Genomic DNA, 21,300 nt, shown 5'->3' with positions numbered 1-21,300 from the left:
ACACTAAGCGCTTACACCGGGGTTTCCGTGTAAATCTCTGAAATACGTGATTCAGACAGACCCCTCGGTGGAAGATTTCCTATAATGAGGTAGGTGGAGACACCATATACGCAGTCTGGCCTGTGATCCCATAGTGTCCATCTTTTTTAGGCGTGCATAAAAGTGCTGTTGGCCACAGTTTTGTGAACCTCTGTAAAAAAGGACACCGCTGAACAAAGGCCAGATGGCCTCCAGAGTAACTCTGCTGCCTCATAGTGAATGGATCCCTCGGGGGTTTCATCTGAATCTCCTCACTCGGAGACTTAAATGCAAACCCTGATATCGGTGCTCAGCGTAGGGCACAGGATAAATGGGAACATTTTACATAACATTTTGGATCACAATAAAAGTTTCAGCTCAGTCCACAAAAAAAGCAAGTTCCCACTCAGGTCCATCATCTTTTAACGGAAATATAGGGGGCTTCCAAGTTACTAGTAGCACAAAGGCTCTGGAAAAGCAAAATGGCCCTTGCCCCGAAAAGAAAATTCAGCAAATTCTGTGCTCCTAAATACAAATTCCCACCTCCCTTTTGACCCCCAGTGTGCCTAAACCGCAGTTAGCGTCCACATGTTTGGCATTTCTGTAGCGATGAGAGCCCGCCTAATTTACGGGTACATGTCTCCAGAAGCACTAGCTCGGCATAACGTACTGGTCGCTACAGCGTACTGGTCACTACAACAGCAGTTTGCAATCTTTACTTAGCAACATCCACTGCTGCTTGTTTTTGGAAAACACCCATGGAGTCAAAATCATCACCACACCTGTAGATAAATTCCCAAAGGGGTATAATTTCCAAAATAGGGTCACTTGAGGAGGGATTCTGCTCTTCTAGCACTTAGGGGCTCTATATATGAAGTCTGCATACTATTCTTGGAAAATCGGCGCTCCCTCCCAAGTCTCGCCGTGTGGCTAAGCAATACTGTACAGCCACATATGCTGCTGTGCACCAAAACAGTGGTTTTCACCCATTTATGGGGTGTCTGCGTACTGAAAAGAAATTGCTCAACAAATTTTGGCTTCCATTTTCTCCTGTTACCCTTGTGAAAATAAAAATTTCACTTTTTCCCCACAAAAACACTCTTAGCACTAATTTTTTTTATTTTCATGGCTCAAGTTAAATGGCACTCCTTCCCTTCCAAGCCCTGCTGTGCGGCCAAACAGTAGTCTGGGGCACAGTAGATATGTTCCCGAAGGGGTCTGGTTTCCAAAATGGTGTCACTTGTGGGGGGTTTCCACTGTTTAGGCACATCAGGGGCTCTCCAAATGCGAAATAGTGTCAGCTAATTATTCCAGAAAATATTGCATTCAAATGGCGCTTCTTCCCTTCCGAACCCTGCCGTGCTCCCAAACAGTGGTTTTCTCCCACATATGGGATATCTGCATTCTCGGGAGAAATTGCACAACAAAATATGGGGTTTATTGTTTTCTGGTACCGTTGGGAAAATAAAAAAATGTCTAAAGTAAATTTTTTGTGAAAAAAAAATTAAATGTTCATTTTTTTTCTTCCGCATTCCAAAAATTCCTGTGACGCACCTGAAGGGTTAATAAACTTCTTGAATGTGGTTTTGAGCACCTTGAGGGGTGCAGTTTTTAGAGTGGTGTCACTTTTTGGTGTTTTCTGGCATATAGACCTGTCAGTCACTTCAAATATGATGTGGTCAACATTTAACCCTTGTAAGATCCTAACAAAAAAAAATATTTTGTTTAAAAAATTGTGCTTATGTGAAGTAGACATGTGGGAAATGTTATTTATTAACTATTGTGTGTGTCACATATCTCTGATTTAAGGGCATAAGAATTAAAAGTTTTAAAATTGCTAAATTTCTATTTTTTTCACAAATAAACGCAAGTCATATCAAAATTTTTTTACCACTATCATGAAGTGCAAGGTGTCACGAAAAAAGAATATCATAATAATTGGGATCCATTGAAGCGTTTCAGAGAGTTGTCATCTCATAAAGTGACACTGGTCAGAATTGTAAAATTGGCCTGGTCATTAAGCTGCAGACAGCCTTGGTGGGGTGAAGGTGTTAAATACCCCTGCCATATTGCTGCTCCTGTGATGGCCAGCCACCTTATGATTGTCCTGATAGCTTGTTCTAAAAACAAAAAAAAAAAAAAAAAAAAAGGTGGTGGTGGGACCTATTTTATTAAAAATTTCAATAACCTCCTTTCTTCTCCATAAAAAATAGAGATGTATAAAACGTTTTTGGTATTGCCATGTAATAAAGGTCCAATCTATGAAATTATGTCATTTACCATACGGGGTAAATAAGTTTAAGTAAAATCCCCAGAATTGTTTGACCATCCCCTTGACTACTAAGGACATCATTAGCTTCAATAAATAAATCAGAAGGTAGGCCTGTTTCACACATCCTTGACACTCAGACCGTTCCCACATCGGAAGACTCGTACCAAGCTCCGGTTCTTCTAATTTGAGGCATGAGTTGCGGCGATCAGGTTGGGTCATCTGATCTGAGCACTGTCTGTATACAAGGATTTTGTGAAACTGGCCATACATTGAATCTAATTCATAGGTCCCATTGACACCATTGGAAGCAAATTAAATATGCAACAAGTTATAATATGCATCGGGGAAAACTGTAATCTACTTCCAAATTCAGAAGTAACTGGGAAACTATTCTTATTTTGAGAATTTTTCAGCTTCTGCATTGTGTTTAATGTTAAGAAAATGTACATACCGTAATTATCTGTAAATTTATTTTTTTTTCCATACATTGTGCTACTAACGTGCTTATTTATCCTCAAATGGCAACAAAAATGTACATTTTATTCCTGTCTTCTATTTTCTCTTTCTGTTTTAGGCACGGAATATCCGATGTCTACTCCAACAGATCCGGGTGCGATGCCTCACCCGGGGCCTTCTCCAGGTCCTGGTCCTTCCCCAGGACCTATTTTAGGACCTAGCCCAGGACCAGGACCTTCCCCAGGATCCGTACACAGCATGATGGGCCCAAGTCCAGGACTACCCAGTGTCTCTCATCCTCTCTCTAACTTGGCTCCCTCAGATTATCCACCAGAGAACATGCACCAGTTGCATAAGGTAAAAATTTCAAGTTGGTATTCAAGTGATTGTGCCTTTTATATACGGTTTTAGTTTTTTTTTTTCAGGTTTGTCACTGCTCAGTGTGTATACTAGAAGCCTGTATTCCCCCTTGCATACAGCCATAAAGGATTTGCTTGGGCATATAATCTAGATAACCTATACATATCTAATCTATGGGGGTACGACACCAGACACTCCCACTGTTACCAGTTCTGGCGGTTGAGCGAAGCTGAGTAGTACAGTTCCTTTCAGTGTGTTACGGTTTCTGCTGAAAGCAGCATGTCAACTCCTATTTAAGGGCACAGGAACGGGTCTGCAGTTTTTGGCAGCTTTCATCTACACACTCAGTGGAGCTGGAATAGGAACGGGTCTGCAGTTCTTGGCAGCGTCCATTTACACACTCAGTTGAGCTGGAATAGGAACGGGTCTGCAGTTCTTGGCAGCGTCCATTTACACACTCAGTGGAGCTGGAATAGGAACAGGTCTGCAGTTCTTGGCAGTGTCCTTATACACACTCAGTGGAGTGATTCTGTTCAGCTTTTTTGGATGTTTACACCTGGTACCACTGGATCCTCACTTATCTGATAATGATCACCTAAAAGATCCTCAATTTTTTTCTGCCCACTGAGCCTCAAGATAGGCTGACATTTCCGATTCTTTAGAGTTAAGTTTTCAGTAGTCTCCTCGTTATCACAGGCAGATTTACAATACAAAGTGATCTAAGATGACAGCATCCACCACATATAAGTGGATAAACGCACAGATCACAGAGCATGCCTAGAGGTCTCTCCCATAGAAGTCAGTCATCTCCAGACTTTTGCCTATATACTATCAGGAAATAAAAGTTAGAAAATTAATGTTTTAGTTAGTAAACACAATTTGTGATAAATTCATATTAACACCTTTCTGACCTATGACAAAAATAAATGTCATTGTCAAGTGCTATTTCTAATATACAGGGTGGTCCAAAAGTAAGTGGACAGAAAGTATAATAAGGTTATGAAGGGGGAGATTTATCAAACACTAAATTGCAGCCGCCTGTCTGGATCATCCTCCAGTAAACCATGAATTAGACGTGGACGATAAGCTTTCCACCCAATAGATTTCAGGATTCGCATGATAGAAGCTCGTGAAATTCCCAATTCCAAAGAGGCTCTTCTGGTGGACTTTTTTGGACTCTGAACAAATGTGTCAGCAACAAGTTGCTTATTATCTTCTGTACAGACTGTTTTGGGTCGACCAGTTTTTGGAGCAATAAGGATTGAGCCAGTGGCATTGAATTTGTCACAAATGCGGTAAATGGTTTGTCTCTTTGGGGCTTGAGTACCAAATGTTTCAACCCAATTTGCTGTAACGGTTTCAGCATTTTGAGATTTCCAATACTGTGTTAAAATCCATTTTCTTTGATCTGTATTTAAATTATTTGCCATTATGTGTTATCTGAATTATCTGAAAAGAAAACATATTTGGGGGAGATCTATCTGTGAAAACTAGATCTGTGAAACTGGCTGTTGCCCTTAGCAACCAATCAGATTCTACTTTTCATTCCTCACAGACTCTTTGGAAAATGAAAGTAGAATCTGATTGGTTGCTAAGGGCAACTGAGCCAGTTTCACTTTACACCATGTTTGATAAATCTCCCCCTTCATAACCTTATTACACTTTCTGTCCACCTACTTTTGGACCACCCTGTATATACACTGCTCAAAAAAATAAAGGGAACACTCAAATAACACATCCTAGATCTGAATGAATGAAATATTGAATACTTCGTTCTGTACAAAGTTGAATGTGCTGACAACAAAATCACACAAAAATCATCAATGGAAATCAAATTTATTAACCAATGGAGGCCTGGATTTGGAGTCACCCCCAAAATTAAAGTGGAAAAACACACTACAGGCTGATCCAACTTTGATGTAATGTCATTAAAACAAGTCAAAATGAGGCTCAGTATTGTGTGTGGCCTCCACGTGCCTGTATGACCTCCCTAGAAAGCCTGGGCATGCTCCTGATGAGGTTGCGGATGGTCTCCTGTGGGATCTCCTTCCAGACCTGGACTAAAGCATCCGCCAACTCCTGGACAGTCTGTGGTGCAATGTGACATTGGGTGGATAAAGCAAGACATGATGTCCCAGATGTGCTCAATCGGATTCAGGTCTGGGGAATGGGCGGGCCAGTCCATAGCTTCAATGCCTTCATCTTGCAGGAACTGCTGACACACTCCAGCCACATGAGGTCTCGCATTGTCCTGCATTAGGAGGAACCCAGGGCTAACCGCACCAGCATATGATCTCACAAGGGGTCTGAGGATCTCCTCTCGGTACCTAATGGCAGTCAGGCTACCTCTGGCGAGCACATGGAGAATGCCAAGAGTGTACAAAGCAGTCATCAAAACAAAAGGTGGCTACTTTGAAGAACCTAGAATAGAAGACATATTTTCAGTTGTTTCACACTTTTTTGTTAAGTATATAATTCCACATGTGTTAATTCATAGTTTTGATGCCTTCAGTATGAATGTACAATTTTCATAGCCATGAAAATACAGAAATTTCTTTAAATGAGAAAGTGTGTCCAAACTTTTGGTCGTGTGTGCGTGCGTGCGTGCGTACATATTAATTTCTATTGGAAAGCATGCCAAGACGCATGAAAGCTGTGATTAAACATCATGGTTAATCCACCAAATATTGATTTCTGAACTGTTCCGGAGTTAAAACATGAGTAATTTGAGGTCTGAAAGCACTGTTTCTTTTTTAGTATCTTGACGCTTTATCATTTGCTGCAAATAAATACTAAATTTTTAGCTTTGAATTTTGGAGACCTGTTGTCAGTAGTTTATAGACTAAAACAATAATGTACATTTTACTCAAAAAATATACCTATAAAGAGAAAAATCTGAGAAACTGAAAATTTTGCAGTGGTCTCTTAATTTTTGCCAGAGCTGTGTATTTGTTAACTTGATCATTATCGGGCACAGTGGTGACACAACCTGCCACAACTACTGGGATCTGAGCTACCCAGAAGGTTAACCCCTTAGCTGTCAGTGACTGCAGCATCTACATGGTTAGACAGAGGGAGAGGGCTCGCCATCCATGCAGATGCCACAAGCCACTTTTTGTCATCATTGCAGAGTTTCAGTGGCTTCAATGGCAAAATATTCGGTGCTGTTTTTGGAACTCCCATTCACTTATATTACGGTTATTGGCAGAGCAGTGTGCAGCTAGCTTGGCTGTTTTCACAGCCTCAATCACTTTGTGGTTTCAACAGAGAAATTGCTATTCCCGTCTTAACAATGCATGTTTGAGATGGGAATACCTCTTTAAGATGCCATCAGTTTAGGGATCTGTGCACTAGAATGTTCATTGATTGCTAAAACAAAGTTGTCTTGGATCTGCTAATTTAATACTGCTGCAGCTAAAAGTCTCCTTTTATTTATGATAATACAGGTATGGGCTGATCATTGTTATGTTTGTATCTAGAGATCAGGTGAACTCTGAAACTTTGCAGTTATTTTTTGGGATTTTTTTTTTTTCACCCATTTTAATGGACCCTCCAATTGTATGATTAGTTTCCATTAAATGTTAGGTGTAGAGTAGCTTTAATTTTTTTTTTTTTTATGGGTGTTCTCTTTTATTTATTTATTTTTTTAAAGTGATGGCGTCTTGCTACAATATACATTTGTTTTTGAATGGCTGGGTCAGAACTCTGGAATCCTGAGAATGAGGGTGATGCAGTGCTGGTTTAGGGGATTTTCCCCTTGTACAGTGGCACAATGGCTGTGGACTGCTTTATTTGCACTTCTGAATATTAAGTAGACCATTTAAAAGGTATAAATGCAAAATCGAATACCATGCCACGATATGACTATTGGCACCCTTTGTTCAGTTTGAAACAAAGGACTCATTCAGACATCAGTGATTTTTCTCATTTGTGTTTAGTGCTGTCCGATTTTATTTCATTTATTTATTCCATTTGCCTTTATACTTGAATTGACACGTTTTTATTTATTTATTTTACTCATTTATATAGCGCCATTAATTCCACAGCGCTTTACAGACATCATCATCACTTTCCCCATTGGGGCTCACAATCTACAATCCCTATCAGTATGTCTTTGGAATGTGGGAGGAAACTGGAGAACCCGGAGGAAACCCACACAAACTCCTTGCAGATATTGTCCTTGGTGTTGCAAGGCTGCAGTGCTAACCACTGAGCCATCTTGCTGACTTGGATCAAATTGGAAATGTCTGTTTTGATGCTCTTCACTCGGTCCACAAAAATAAATTGACATGTGAAGAGCCCCATAGACTACAAGGTCATTAAAAACACAGCTAGAACTCGTACGTGGTAGACTGACGTCTGAATGAACCCTAACCCCACCTTTCCGTGCTCAAATTAATTTAGTTAGCCTATTATTGGTGGCTCTGATGCTTAAAAAGGCCAGTTTTATTATGTTTCTTGTTCTCAATGGCAAAGGTAAGTGATTAGAAATGCTTTTATCGCCAAGCACAGTCTAAAGACTACAAAACTATCTCCAATGACCTTGGCATCCTGGCTTCAACAGTTCAAAATGGCATTAAGAAATTTGGTGCTTATGAAGCAGTCAATAACCTCCTAATAATCGGAAAGAGGAAAATTTGACGAGAGACCGCTATGAAAGTTGATTCATAATTTGCTAAAGAAACCAAAGAACTTTAGGCTGAGTTGGAGACATTTGGAGTAATATTTTCAACCCATGCCACACTCCGAGGCACACTGAACAAAATAGGACTGTATCAGTGAAAGCCTAGGAGAACCCTAGTGCTTAAAGGGGTTTTCCACTACGTCGATATTGCGGACCTATCGTTCACATAAGTCATCAGTCTCAAGTCTTTGGGTGCCTATAACGGACACTTCCACCGATCCAATTATACAGCAGCCAGATGTAAATAGTGTGATGCAGTGAAACCTCTGTCACATTGTTTAGTGACCACAACTGGGTACTGCAGATCCACTCCATTCTTTTGAACAGGAGCTGATCTGCAGTAGCCGTTTTCAGCTACTAAACCATGTGACGGAGCAGTGGTGTTACCCTCTGTCCCACTGTTTTCATCAGACCGCTGCTGAATTTGCTAACAGCTAATCTGAGGGGTGCTAGGTGTTGGGCTTCCTAACAATTTGATACTGGTGACCTATCCTATTGTTGGGTCATCATTATTGGTGTAGTGCAAAACCTCTTAAAAGAAAAGCATGAAAGAGCGACTGAACGTTGCCAAAAGTTACATAGACAAACCGCATTCCTTCGGGGAAAATGTTCTATGAACAGATGAAACAACCAGAGCTCTTCAGCAATTCATGTCATCACTATGTTATAGATGACCAAATGAGATCTATAAAGAAAAGTTTATCCTACTTACAATTAAACATGGCTGATGATCCATAATGCGGTGGTGGTGTTTTGCAGTCTATTGGACTGGAGCTGTGAAAAGTGTTAAAGGGAATATGTCAAATTATTATCTGTCAAATCTGTTAAATTATTTCTTGTACATGCAGTACATGCCCAACTATTTATGGAGAAATCAATTGAGGGTGCCAATAATGTTGACCACAGCTGTAGTTATCCCAAGACTTTATGAAAATTTTAGGACAGTTCAAACTAAAGATGATGTATAATATATGCTAATAAGATTTGCTGAGTGAAAATGTGATAATTACCTCCTTGCAGCAGCCCATGGAGAGCATGCATGATAAAGGAATGTCTGATGAAATGCACTGTGCTACCATGAAGAGCTCCAATATGAGGCCACCTCATGCTGGTATGGGCCCTCCACAGAGTCCCATGGATCAACATAGTCAAGGTACTCACTGCTTTGCTTTTCTTAACCAAGTAAATCACATGGATTTATTAACTTGTTTATAAGGAATAGCAGCTCTTTATCATAGCTCGAATTCATTTCTGAATAAGATCACTTGGCGTGTTTAGTAAATCAAAGGGGTCCTGACAAACTTGGAAAATGTAAAGTTTCCTCTTTACTTTAGTTGCATCAGTATGTAATTTTCCCTGAAATGAAGTATGAGCTGGTCTGAGGGAAAAATCGTTGAATCAGATTATCAGATCGCACTCGGCAATGCAAGTCAGTCAGTCCATGGAAACAATAGGACTGCACTTGGATGACAAGAGTGCAGTCTGATTTTCACAGACTGGCAGAATGAAGGAAATTAATGTTTTCCCATCTTCACAACATCAGAGAAACTGTTCGCACGCCGTTCGCCACGATGCTCTCGGATGATAGAAAATACTGTGGTGTGACCATAGCCGAAGACTCTTGAAATGTGCACATGCCTCTTGTTTTGCCATTGAGTTACATTTGTAGTTTAAATATTCTGTATACTAAAGCTGAGTGTTTAAACTCCCTTTCCAACCTGCCAATTATAGCACTTGTACTTTTTCCTTCCAAGAGTCAAAACTTTTTTTCCCTTGTTGAGATAGCCATATGAGAACTTGTTGTGGAACGAGTTCTAATAATGCTTTGTGCGTATACCGACCAATTCACTAATCCCCATTTGGGGGCTGGATTAACTGTGTCCTGAATTGGTTGGTACATTTCTTATGTTTTATTCATATTTCTGTGGTTGGACTGTGAAGAATATTTTCTACTTATTCATTCTCCACTGTCATATTTTGAAGCATTTTCTAATAGACTGAAGCTATTGTATTTGTGGGCAGTACTAGATGCTCTAGGCACTTTGACTGACAGACATCTGTATTACCCATCAGAAACGTGTAAGGGGTGCTTTCACTTAAGGTAACTTCTTTTGAATGGGACTTTAAAATATCCAGGGTCTTGTTTTAAAAATAACCTTTTTCTGATAAATTTCTGTATGAGCTCTCTTGTGTGTGTGTGAATCCGCTAGACTTCAGTAATAGTTTTCCCTATTACTGTAAGCATATAAATTTACATAACTGGCATAGACAGGATAAGAATAGTGTAAAAATCATATTGAGGTATATTTGTGCATAGTGTAAATTCTTGGTGCAACTGACTTTACGCTGATGGTCTGCTCAGAGGAGTGATTATACTTGCATTGTTCATCTTCTCGCTTTTCTGTTGGGGAAAAATCCCTCTAAATGTCAGTCAGCACAAATACGCTCTGCTTAATAAGGAGGGTAGAAACAGGTCATGTTTATATTGCTCTTCCCCTGGATTTATGTTGGGCAGCACGGTGCCTCAGTGGCTAGCACTTCTTGCTCTTCCCCTGCTGGCTTCCTTTTACTCCTTCATACAGGGCTTTGCAGCCCGCTGTAGCTTGGCAGACGTTGCTGCCTATCTGGTACCTCCTCAACTACTGAAGTCCTTTACTTCTAGAATGAAAGATGTGTCCTTGACAGGAAAAGGAGTTAATAACAGTGGGTAACCTGTTACTATTCAAGAGTAGACCATATATAATTTTTCAGTAACAAGATGCATGTGTTTTCCTTCAGGATATATGTCTCCTCACCCATCACCATTGGGGGCTCCTGAGCATGTATCGAGTCCAATGTCTGGTGGAGGACCAACACCCCCTCAGATACCTCCAGCGCAGCCTGGGCTCGTATTGCAAGGAGACCAACAAGTAATTAGTCAGCCCAGTCGTGGACCCTCTGCATTTAGCCAGGTTCAGCTTCACCAGCTGCGTGCTCAGATATTGGCTTACAAGATGTTGGCAAGAGGGCAACCATTGTCAGATAATCTCCAACTTGCAGTCCAAGGAAAGAGGACCTTGCCTGCAATTCAGCAACAACAGCAGCCCCCACAAGCACAACAGCCGCCACCTCAACAGCCACCTGCTAGTTACATTCGACCACCAAGTAAGTTAAAGATATTAAGCTCTGTCATTTTATTGTTGCTGTAGTGGAAATGTGGTATTACACTGGGCTATGTGGAGCTCTGTGCTGGTAGAAGAGGGTCCCTTAGTTGCCATATGCTCTAATAGGATACATCGACAGAGGACTTGTCCTGAAGGGACAAACCTTATACCTCTTATTTTGATGCTGTTTCTCATACCACATGTTTGTATAGATCTGCATTCATATTTGGTGTGAATAGGAAAGTAGAATAAGCAGCTATAAGTCCAAGTTTTATTATGTATTTGCTTGTATATACATTGTGTACCCTTTTTATTTTTATTGGGGTTATCAAGATGTAGATTTGTTTTTTTTTAATACTATAATGAATTATGCTGCATGGTTTCCATAAACTGCAAAAAAAAACAGAGCACCTCCATATTTATTTATTTTTTTTTATATAGGTTTCCATATTGAAGTCCCAGTGTGAACATATAATTTGTTACTTATGTGCTGGTTTTGTAGAAAAGAATTGTGCTTCAGTTTTGTTTCATTTTCTCCTTGTTCTTCATTCAAAGGCATGGGAATGCACCCAATGACTGTCGCCCCTTCTGGAACAGGACCTACCCCTGCAATGGCCGGTCATGCTGCTACAATGGCTTTAAAGCCTTGGGGAGAAGGTAAGGTTGAGTGTCATTCAGACAAATAACAGTTGGGCACTGGCAGCCAATTTAGAAGTACATATTAGCCACCTGGCTTTGAGTTATTGAGTACCCACATTTTCAAAATCCGTATCCGTTCCACTGGTCAAACCCCAACAATAAAAAAATTGATGGTATTAAAACTTTATCCTTAACCTCTTCACAACCTTTGACGTATATTTACGTCAAAGTTCGTGTCCCTGCCTTTGATGTGGGCTCGCAGGCTGAGCCCACATCTTTCCTCGCACTTGATGGCTGATTTAATACGTGCTGGTTGGAAGTGCATCATTAATCGCGCCCATGTACGTGACCGGGGACGCTGATGGCTTGTCTTGACAGCTGGGGGTCTGGAGAAGACGCCCGTGCCTATCATTGTCAGTCTCCAAGAGCCGGCATTCATAAGAGATCGGGGTTTCTGAAGCACTTCTATTTATAGTACAAGCGATCGGATGTTTATTAAAAATATGAAAAAAAACCCACTTTCAAATCAAACCTTTTTCACCATTGAAAATAAAACCATTCAGATAAATACACGTTTGGACTTTTCAGAATGCAGCAATACCAATCTGTCAAAATATAAAAACAATCCGGTAAAAAAAAAAAAAAAAAAAAGCCAGCATTTCGTGTTTTTTTTTTTTTGTACAGATATTACAGCAAGAGATCGCAGCTGATTCTCTGTGAGGTAAAAAAAAATAAAAAAGAATCTGCTGTGATCCCCTGCTGTAATGTCTGTATACTCTTTTGCTTCCTCCCCTGCCCAGGAGATGTGGTATGATCAGACCATGTTCCTGTACGGTCAGACACAGCCATTACACCGTACACAGCAGGGGCACATTTATAAGATTATCTCAGCACAGGAACATTTCTTTTTTACACACCCAATTGTGGATCTTATTATTATTCCAAGATCTATTGAATAAAATGTACTTTTTAGGAAAACCCCTTTTAAAGGAGTGTCCTATTCTGTGTTCAGGAGCACTCTGCCCCTCTGGCTCCCTGGATTTGTGAGGGCGTTGCGCTCCTGAAGAGTCTGGATCAGTGATATGACTGCATCACTAGGCCCAAAGTGCTCTCCCAGGCTGCTTTTCCTCTCCAGTATTGGAAAAAAGTAGGAGGACAAAAGCTGTCGGAATACTGCGATCTGACCAGATTCAGAACGGTGCTTCCGAGCTGTAAAACCTAGGTCCTGTAAGCAGCGCTCACTCCTTGCCTAGGTAACTGGCCACTCAGAGGCTGTAGAGTGGCTGGTAACCTAGGCTCTTAGAAATTCCTTTTGTTTTTGAGAACGAAGACTATTTTTAATAAGTTTTATTTAATACTATTTTTTTAATTTAAAACTAATTTTAATAATGTTTTCACAAGCACTTTGCAATATTAACCATTTAAATACTTGAGACAATCCCTGTAAGAAAATCCATTATTATGACAGATATTCTGCCAAAAGGACCTTGAAGCCTTAGTGATCACCTCATCCCCTTCATTTTTTTTTTCCCTTGGCCCAACTCTGTACATTGGATAGTGCTTATGTCTGGGCTCGAGTAGGACTATCCAGCAGTGAGTTATACTGCCCAGTGCAGCAGCAACTTCATAGAAAGCGTAGGCTGGTAAACAATGAGGGGGACAGTGCTGACACAGGCCCGCTGATTAGTGGGGTGCGACTTTTAGCTCCCCCACAGTCTGATTACATATTCTACTTCAAAAAGCCCTTTTCATGAACTGAAGCAAGGTGTTTTCAATCATGGCTGTGGAGTCTGTATAAAATGGATCAACTCCAACCCCTAAAATATATCATAAATTGGGTACAGTAGTTCAATGCAGTTTGTGAGGAATATTTTTTCATAAGAATTTGGGAAAGTTATGAAATGTCCTATAAATGTCTGTCCTATTCCTGATCTAAGGGTCTGGACTTTTAGCGGAGATGAATCTGTGCTACAGTAAATTTATCACTTAAACATGAGCCGTGTATGAAGGAGTCAGTCGTGGGGTGGGAGTTGGTCAGTGTCATGGAAATTGAGGTGTCATAGTCGGAGGTTTGGTTTACCGTCTCCACAGCCCTGTTTTCAATCACCAGAAGATGTTGCATTTGTGGAATATGCAATGCTGGATATTGCAATGTGTGTGAAATAATGTATGATAACAAGCAACAATTCTCAGTGACGCCCATAGTTTTTATAGGCTTTTTCTATATGACTCCCACAAGCTGACAATGGACAATCCCTGGTCATCTGGCAGCCTACTTCTCACATTTTTTTTCCTTTTGTGGTGTCCTCTATCTTGCATTGCTCAATAGATTTAAAATATTTATCTAGTCACATTGTGTCCTAATCTGATCCTGATGTTTAGTTTCCCTTTTGGAGATGCCTGTGCTTAGTCATTTCACAGAAAATTATCTGTACGAGAACCAGAGATGTCTGAATGAACTGGCCTTGCAACTGCTTCATTTGTCCATCCCCCCCACATAAAGAATGTAGTCTTCCAGAAATGCTATTTTGACACCAAGCAGCTCTGACCAATTTAGTATAAATAATGTCACCTTGCTTGAATATTTCTTTCTTCTCTTTTTTTCTTTCTTTCTTTTCTTTCTTTCTTTTCTCTTTTTTTTCTTCTTTTTTTCTTCTCTTTTTTTTCTTCCTTCCCGCTCGCTCTTTCTCTTCTCCTGTTTTGTTTTTGTTGTCAGTCTCTCTTAATGATTTTTATTTTTTTATCAGGCCAAACTTCAGAACTCAATGTCCCAAGTACCACCCAAAAACTGTCAGTACCACCGCCAAGTGGCAGACCATCCCCAGCACCACCTGCAGCTCCACCATCTGTCGCTTTGCCTGGCCCATCGGTCCCACAGCCTACACCTGGGCAGCCAGCACCAATTGTTCATCTTCAACAAAAACAGAACCGAATAAGTCCTATCCAGAAACCCCAGGGCTTAGATCCTGTTGAAATACTACAAGAAAGGGAATACAGGTAGGAACAAAGCGCTCATTACACATAGGCGATTGCAGAGTGTTTAGTGTTTACTGGAAGTAAGTAGGGAAGATTCCTGTTTAACCTCTTGGATAGTGAATTAGATTCAGACACATCAAATTCAACATTTGTCATTTCAATTATACATCATTTTACCTTCAATAGTTATAACAAAAATTGTTCAAATTGCTCATCTTTGATAAATCATAATCCATTTTCACTTTTAAAAGTATTTCATGTACACACTACTGGTTTTGGGGGGAAAAAAAAGCTGTTATGGCATTGTACTGTAAGCAGTAGCGGGCGGCTACTGAGCTACGATGCCAGTGCATGGCTGTAGTAATGTAACATTCTTGCAGTAATTTTCTTGTGAAGAACACTGAAAAGTGATAAATAACCACGCTGGGAAGCTTTTAATAAGTTTCTTTTTTGCGGTTTTATATATTTTTTTTTCTCCCTTTCTTCCAAGAGCCATAGCCATATGAAGGCTTGTTTTTTTGCGGCAATGAGTTGTAGTTTTGAATGGCACCATTCATTTTACTGGTGACATTCCACAATTTTGGGGGGGATTTTGTTTTTAAGAAAAAGGTTAAGAAATTAACCTGATGGCAGGCAATGTTAAAACTTTAAGGGAATCTGTCCCCCCTCAGCACTTATCTGACTTCTAATATGAGCATACAAGTGATAGAAATGTGAATCTATTCCTACCTGTATGGCCCATATTAGAGGTCAGATAAGTGCCAGGGGTGACAGATTCTCTTAAAAAAATCAAACATTATCTCATTAATCACAGTAAGGGACACTGTCCTGTGGGGTTGGGCTTTACCACCAGTATCCTTGGCACTTGATAGAAAAATGTTGGCTCTTCCTGGCCAGCTATACTTTCTCTTCAGAGACTAGGCTGCTCATTTTTAGCCTAGTGTCTGAAAGGCAGACTCTCCATGTTTTCAAGTCCACTCCATTTTTTTTTCTTTTTCTCTTTTGTCTTTATTGTTTTTCTCTTTATTTTCTTTGGTGTTGTGGATGTCCGCTAACTTTACTCTATAAAGTCCAGGGAGACCACAGCGTGAACTCAATACTTGTGTAACCTCCTAGGGATGCAGTTTCTCTACAGTCACCTGTCCTCCATAGTTACCTCTGTGGCGGAGTGTCTATGTCACCACTAAGTGTGTGAGGCCATCGTGGGGTTGACCTTGTGTGGGTACCTGAATACACTGGACCTGAGTGTCTCTTTACTCCCCATTGGAAGTCTCCCTCTGTTTTATTTTACTGGGACAATCCCTCATCCTGAGCACCATTTCACCTTTCTGAACCCTAGATTTTTAGAGGACATGGGCACTTTTTTGATGTGCAAGTGCTTTTTTCGGTAGGATGTTTTTCAATGTGGGGGTCCTTCCTGGGCCCCTTTCGCCTCCACTAGCCACCAATACTCATAACTTTTGGCACCTTCCAATGACCTCTGTGTCAGAGGTCCTACGACGGTAAGCCACTTCAAAATCGGTCCCTGAATTTTCTGCGACTAGGCTGGAAACGCTCTATTGTGCTTAGTGTGGCCCTACAGGCTGGCTTCTCTTCTTTACTCATCTTCACTTCCAACGTGGGCATTTTTGTTGGGAAATGGTTTTCTGGGTGCCAAGATGCTCGACAGCATTTAAGGAGCCCACAGGCTAATAGCCTTCGGGGCCTCTCCTTGCTTTTTGCTGGATTCTGGTAAGTGCTCTTATGCTTCTGTAAAACTCTGGCCTCTGGTGCCAGCACTAGACTCTCTTCCCCAGTACTCCACAAGTCACCATTCTGCCTTTACCTCAGTGGCTAATCAGATAATAATTTGAGGCCTTCCAAACTGTTCTTTATGGCTGCAAATTTTGCTTGTGGCCATTTTTGATTTTTATTCTTGTAGTTTTTCCATTGTCCAGTCAGCTGCGCTATGAACTACTGCAGCCCATCAATGGAACCTTCTGGACCTCTTCGCTTTTTATAGATGTTCAACACTTTTTTTCTCTCAAGGACAGCAAAAAGCTGTCCTCCTACCGACAGAGATTGCACTGGTTCTAGCTGCCAATGTGATACTGTTTAGATAAATCATGCGATTTTCAATAGAAGTAAGATTGAGACTGGCGGGAAGCAAAGTGCTATGCTATGCCTCCTATCCCCATGGAAATCCTTTTTATCCAATAAAGAATTTTGCAATTTAAGAAGCTGGAACATACTCTGTTTTTCTATTGCCGCAAGTGGTCCATTGGGTTCTGTGCTTCAGGACGCCAAAGAGCCTGGGTGAGCTTGTTTCTCCTTTCATGTTTACAGCTGGTAGTGCAGTGGTATAGTGGAGCGGTGGTTACTACAGGTTGTACACTTGTCGGAAGAGGTGGGTCTTCGGCTTCCTTTTGAAGATTTCCACGGTAGGCGAGTCTGATATGTTGGGTTAGAGAGTTCCAGAGTAGGGGGAATGCATGGGAGAAATCTTGTATTCGATTGTGAGAAGAGGAGATAAGAGAGGAGTAGAGAAGGAGATCTTGTGAGGATTTGAGGTTGCTTGCAGGTAAGTACCAAGAGATTAGGTCACAGATGTATAGAGGAGACAGGTTGTGGATTGCTTTGTATGCCAAGGTTTAGGGTCTTGAACTGGAGTCTCTGGGTAATGGGGAGCCAGTGAATGGATTTACAGAGAGGAGAGCCTGGGGAATAGTGGGGGGACAGGTGGATTAGTCGGGTAGCAGAGTTTAGGATAGAATGGAGGGGTGCGAGAGTGTTAGAAGGGAGGTCACAGAGCAGGCTGTTGAAGTAGTTGAGGCGGGAGATGATGAGGGCATGCACTAGTGCATATCAGGCAGAGGGTCTTGTTCTGGACACGGGTGTGCCTCAAAATATAATAGAGGATAGCTAACGTGCATAATTCGCGCATGTTAATTTCAATGCTTTATAATATTATATTGGATTCTGCCCTGATAAAGCACCCTCTGCGCTCAAAATAAAAATGGGAGGTTGTTATAGGACCTGTCGAACACCATTGGCTACAAATTTTGGAAAGCGTTCTACAATTGTCCCTAAGCGAATCCCAAAGGCTTTCCCAAATATGTGCTGCATCAGGTATATAGGACACCTCAATTGTGTTATAACATTGGATTTCGGTCAAGTCCTAATTGTCCTGGGTACAAAATTGACTCCGCAGATACAATATATATGGTGTGGTCTTGTCCCAATTTAGTGTCCTTCTGGGAAGTAGTAGTAGCAAGCATAGAATTTTGGATAACTAGAGGAGGAAGACCTGAGAAGAGTCAGACTTCAAGGTTGGATTTCAGAAAGGCAGATTTTACGGGACTCAAAAAGAGGCTAGGAGGGATCCAATGGCTGGATATCCTTTAAGGACAGAAATGTCCAGTAAGGATGGAAACTTTTTTGAAAAATGAGATTCTCAAAGCACAATCGTTAACAATCCCTAAAAGAGCGAAGCATTTAACGAAACCAGGATGGATGAACACAGAACTTAAACACCTGCTAAAAAGGAAGAATGAAATGTTTATCAAATGGAAAGAGGGAGGCATATCTAAAGAAGAATATAATGCTGTCTGCAGAACCTGTAGGGCACGCATCAGATTAGCTAAAGCTGATAATGAATTAAGGCTTGCAAGAGATGTCAAAAGCAAGAAGAGAGGATTTTTGGGATATGTCAAAAGTAAAAGAGAAGTCAAAGATGCTATAGGATTTGTATAGGATGAAAATGGTAAAGTGGTAAAAAATGATGCTGAGAAAACCGAACTTTTAAATTCCTATTTTGCTTCTGTGTTCTCTCAAAAAGTAAATGTAACATCAACTGATCTTCACTGTACTATTGAAGGAATAGTGTGGATTTTTCAATCTATAAACCGAGAGATAGTGAGGAAATACTTAGCTAACATAAGTGCATTCAAGTCTTGAGGTCCAGATAAATTACATCCTAGGGTACTGAAGGAGATGAGAGTAAATTATTGAACCACTCTCCATAATCATTGAGAATTATTGGAGAACAGGAGACGTCTCAGAAGACTGGAGAAGAGCGAATGTTGTCCCCATCTTCAGAAAGGGGAAGATGGACCCAGGGAACTATAGGCCTGTGAGCCTTACTAATGTACCAGGAAAGATCTTTTAACAAATTATAAAACAATATGTATGCAAGTACCTTTAGGAGAATGAAGTGATTTAAGCAGAGCCAGCATGGGTTTGTAACTAATAAGTCATGTCAGACTAACTTAAAGGGAACCGGTCATGTCATTTTGTAGCATGTAAACTGCCCCCAGTGTGGCAATAGTGATGCAATGTGCATCACTAACATGCTTTTTTTCATTAAAATCAGTTCAATAATCCTTTGCAAAGAACACTTTTATACAGTTATATGGTACCAGCTTGTTTAGTCATAGGGGTGTGCTTCATTACATTCAGTCAGGCTTGTCGCCGCCCACTTATTTTGAATTATGTTCCCCGGGTTTGCGCTGACGTCACTCGTACATGCGTGTTAAAAAGCTGCGCTTGCGCAGTGTGTATTGGGAACGGCGATCGTGGAGCCATGCATGCGCCGTGACGAGCGGCTCCCCGCGCTTGCACAGTAAAGCTGTTTGTAGTTTCCAGCTTCTCAGACTGATCTGCAGTGGCTTCGGAATACACAATGCGCAAGTGCGGATGCTCGCATACACACTGCGCAAGCGCGGTATTTCAAGGCGTATATTCAAGTGACGTCAGCACAAACTCGGGGACGTAATTCAAAATGAGTGGGCGGTGACAAGTCTGACTGAATGCAATGAAGCACACTCCTATGACTAAATGAGCTGGTATCATAACTAAAAGTTTTTTTTGCAAAGGATTATAGCGCTGATTTTAATGAAAAAAGCGTGTCCTTAATGCACAATGCATCACAACAACTCACTGGGGATAGTTTACATGCTACAAATGACATGACAGGTTCCCTTTTAATTTCCTTCTATGACAGAATCACTGACTGGGTGGATCAGGGAAACGCAGCACATATATCATATCTTGACTTCAGCAAAGCATATGACAAAGTATCTCATACCATCCTTATTGAAAAAATGACCAACTATGGAATGGAGAAGGCAACTGTTAGGCGGATTCATAACTGGCTTAGTGATCGGACCCAAAGAGTGGTCATAAATGGTTGCAAATTCATTTATAAGAATGTGTCAAGTGGGGTACCACAATGCTCTGTCCTGTGCCATGTAATGTTCAACGTCTTTATGAAAGAATTGAGGGTAAACTGATTTAAATTTGCTGATGACACAAAGCTAGGAGGGATAGCTAATACTAGAGAAGAGAGAGGGGTTTCAAAAAGATCTAAACAAACTGGAACTGTGAACAGCAACTAACAGAATGGTTTTTAACAAAAAATGCAAAGTCCTACCTACACCTGGGCAGGAAAAATGAAAAAAGCATATACATAATGGGAGGAATAGAACTAAGCAACAGCACGTGTGAAAAAGACTTGGGTATACTAATAGATCAGACTGCACATGAGTCAACAGTGCGATGCAGCAGCAAAAAAGGCAAACATAATTCTGGGATGCATTAAAGAAGCATAGAGTCTAGATCACATGAAGTAATTATCCCCCTCTACTCCCCTCTGTGGTCGGACCTCATCTGGAATACGGTGTCCAGTTTTGGGCACCACATTTTAAAAAAGACTTAAAGAAACTGGATCAAGTTCAGAGAAGAGCTACCAGGGTGGTGACCGGTCTGCAAACAATGTCCTGTGAGGAATAATTAGAGAATTTGGGAATGTTTAGCTTGCAAAAAAGGCTAAGTGGAGACTTAACAGTTGTCTACTAATATCTGAAGGGATGTTACACTGTAGAGAGATCATCCTTATTTTCATTTGCACAAAGACTAGAAGCAATGGAATGAAACTGATAGGGAGAAGATACAGATTAGATATTACAAAAAACTTTTTGACAGTGAGCGTGATCCAATGAGTGGAACAGGCTGCCATGAGAGGTGGTGAGTTCTCCTTCAATGGACGTCTACAAACAGAGGCTGGACAGACATCTGTCTGAGATGGTTTAGTGAATCCTGCTTTGAGCAGGGGGTTGGACACGATGACTCTGGGGGTCCCTTCCAACTCCAACATTCTATGATTTAATGTATGGCAGTTTTTTTTGCATTTTTCTTATGCTGCAGCTTTTGATATTAGTGGCCAGAATAAGAAATTGTTTTGCTTGACACAAGTTGTATTTGAAGTAGTATTTCTACTGGCATGAAGCAGAAAATTAGTGGTTGATTCAATAGTGTGGGAGTGGGCAATGAAAAAGTTGGATAATAAGCAGCAGTTGCTTCCCTGTGGTGTGGGACATGTCATTGTCTTTTGTGTTGGCGGGAGGTCTAGAAATAGAACTGGCCCCCTGGGGCTAATTATGTGTAACGATCTTTAAGGGGCACAAGTCCACATAACATCCGCATTCTAATAATTGCTTTGACCAGCTTCCCCGCACAGTCTGCACACAGGAATCCATTTACTTACCCTATTCGTGCAGACTGAGCTATCCCTTGATGCACTATACTGACACCTTGGGGAATATTGTTTTCGAATTTATACTATTGTTGCTTTTAATCCAAAGAAGAGAACGCATCCTTTCCTTGCAGACTGAAGAAGAGATCTATAAAGATTACAATGAGCAGCTCCAGCTGTGCTGTTTGTACGTTCAACCTGGAAAATGCAAACTACGGGTAATAGAAATACAGTGAAGGAA

At 40.9% G+C, this 21,300-nt stretch overlaps 1 protein-coding gene across 5 annotated transcripts in view; it reads left to right on the top strand.

Moving 5' to 3' along the window:
* The window catches only part of SMARCA2 (SWI/SNF related BAF chromatin remodeling complex subunit ATPase 2), a 274,907-nt gene that overhangs the window by 80,859 nt on the left and 172,748 nt on the right, over positions 1–21,300 (top strand). For all 5 annotated transcript variants that reach the window (XM_073669312.1, XM_073669320.1, XM_073669288.1 and 2 more), the window contains exons 2-6: positions 2,865–3,103; positions 8,811–8,943; positions 10,569–10,934; positions 11,489–11,590; positions 14,320–14,569. In XM_073669312.1, the coding sequence (XP_073525413.1) occupies positions 2,879–3,103; positions 8,811–8,943; positions 10,569–10,934; positions 11,489–11,590; positions 14,320–14,569 (1,076 nt within the window). In that variant the 5' untranslated portion in view covers positions 2,865–2,878. The remainder of the gene's footprint in view (positions 1–2,864; positions 3,104–8,810; positions 8,944–10,568; positions 10,935–11,488; positions 11,591–14,319; positions 14,570–21,300) is intronic.

Source organism: Phyllobates terribilis, unplaced genomic scaffold (genome assembly GCF_046119375.1).
Source record: "Phyllobates terribilis strain yellow unplaced genomic scaffold, ASM4611937v1 Scaffold_1__5_contigs__length_1240528914, whole genome shotgun sequence".
Taxonomy (NCBI): domain Eukaryota; kingdom Metazoa; phylum Chordata; class Amphibia; order Anura; family Dendrobatidae; genus Phyllobates; species Phyllobates terribilis.
Note: the sequence above shows the minus strand (reverse complement) of the source record. Positions and strands in the feature narration are given on the sequence as shown.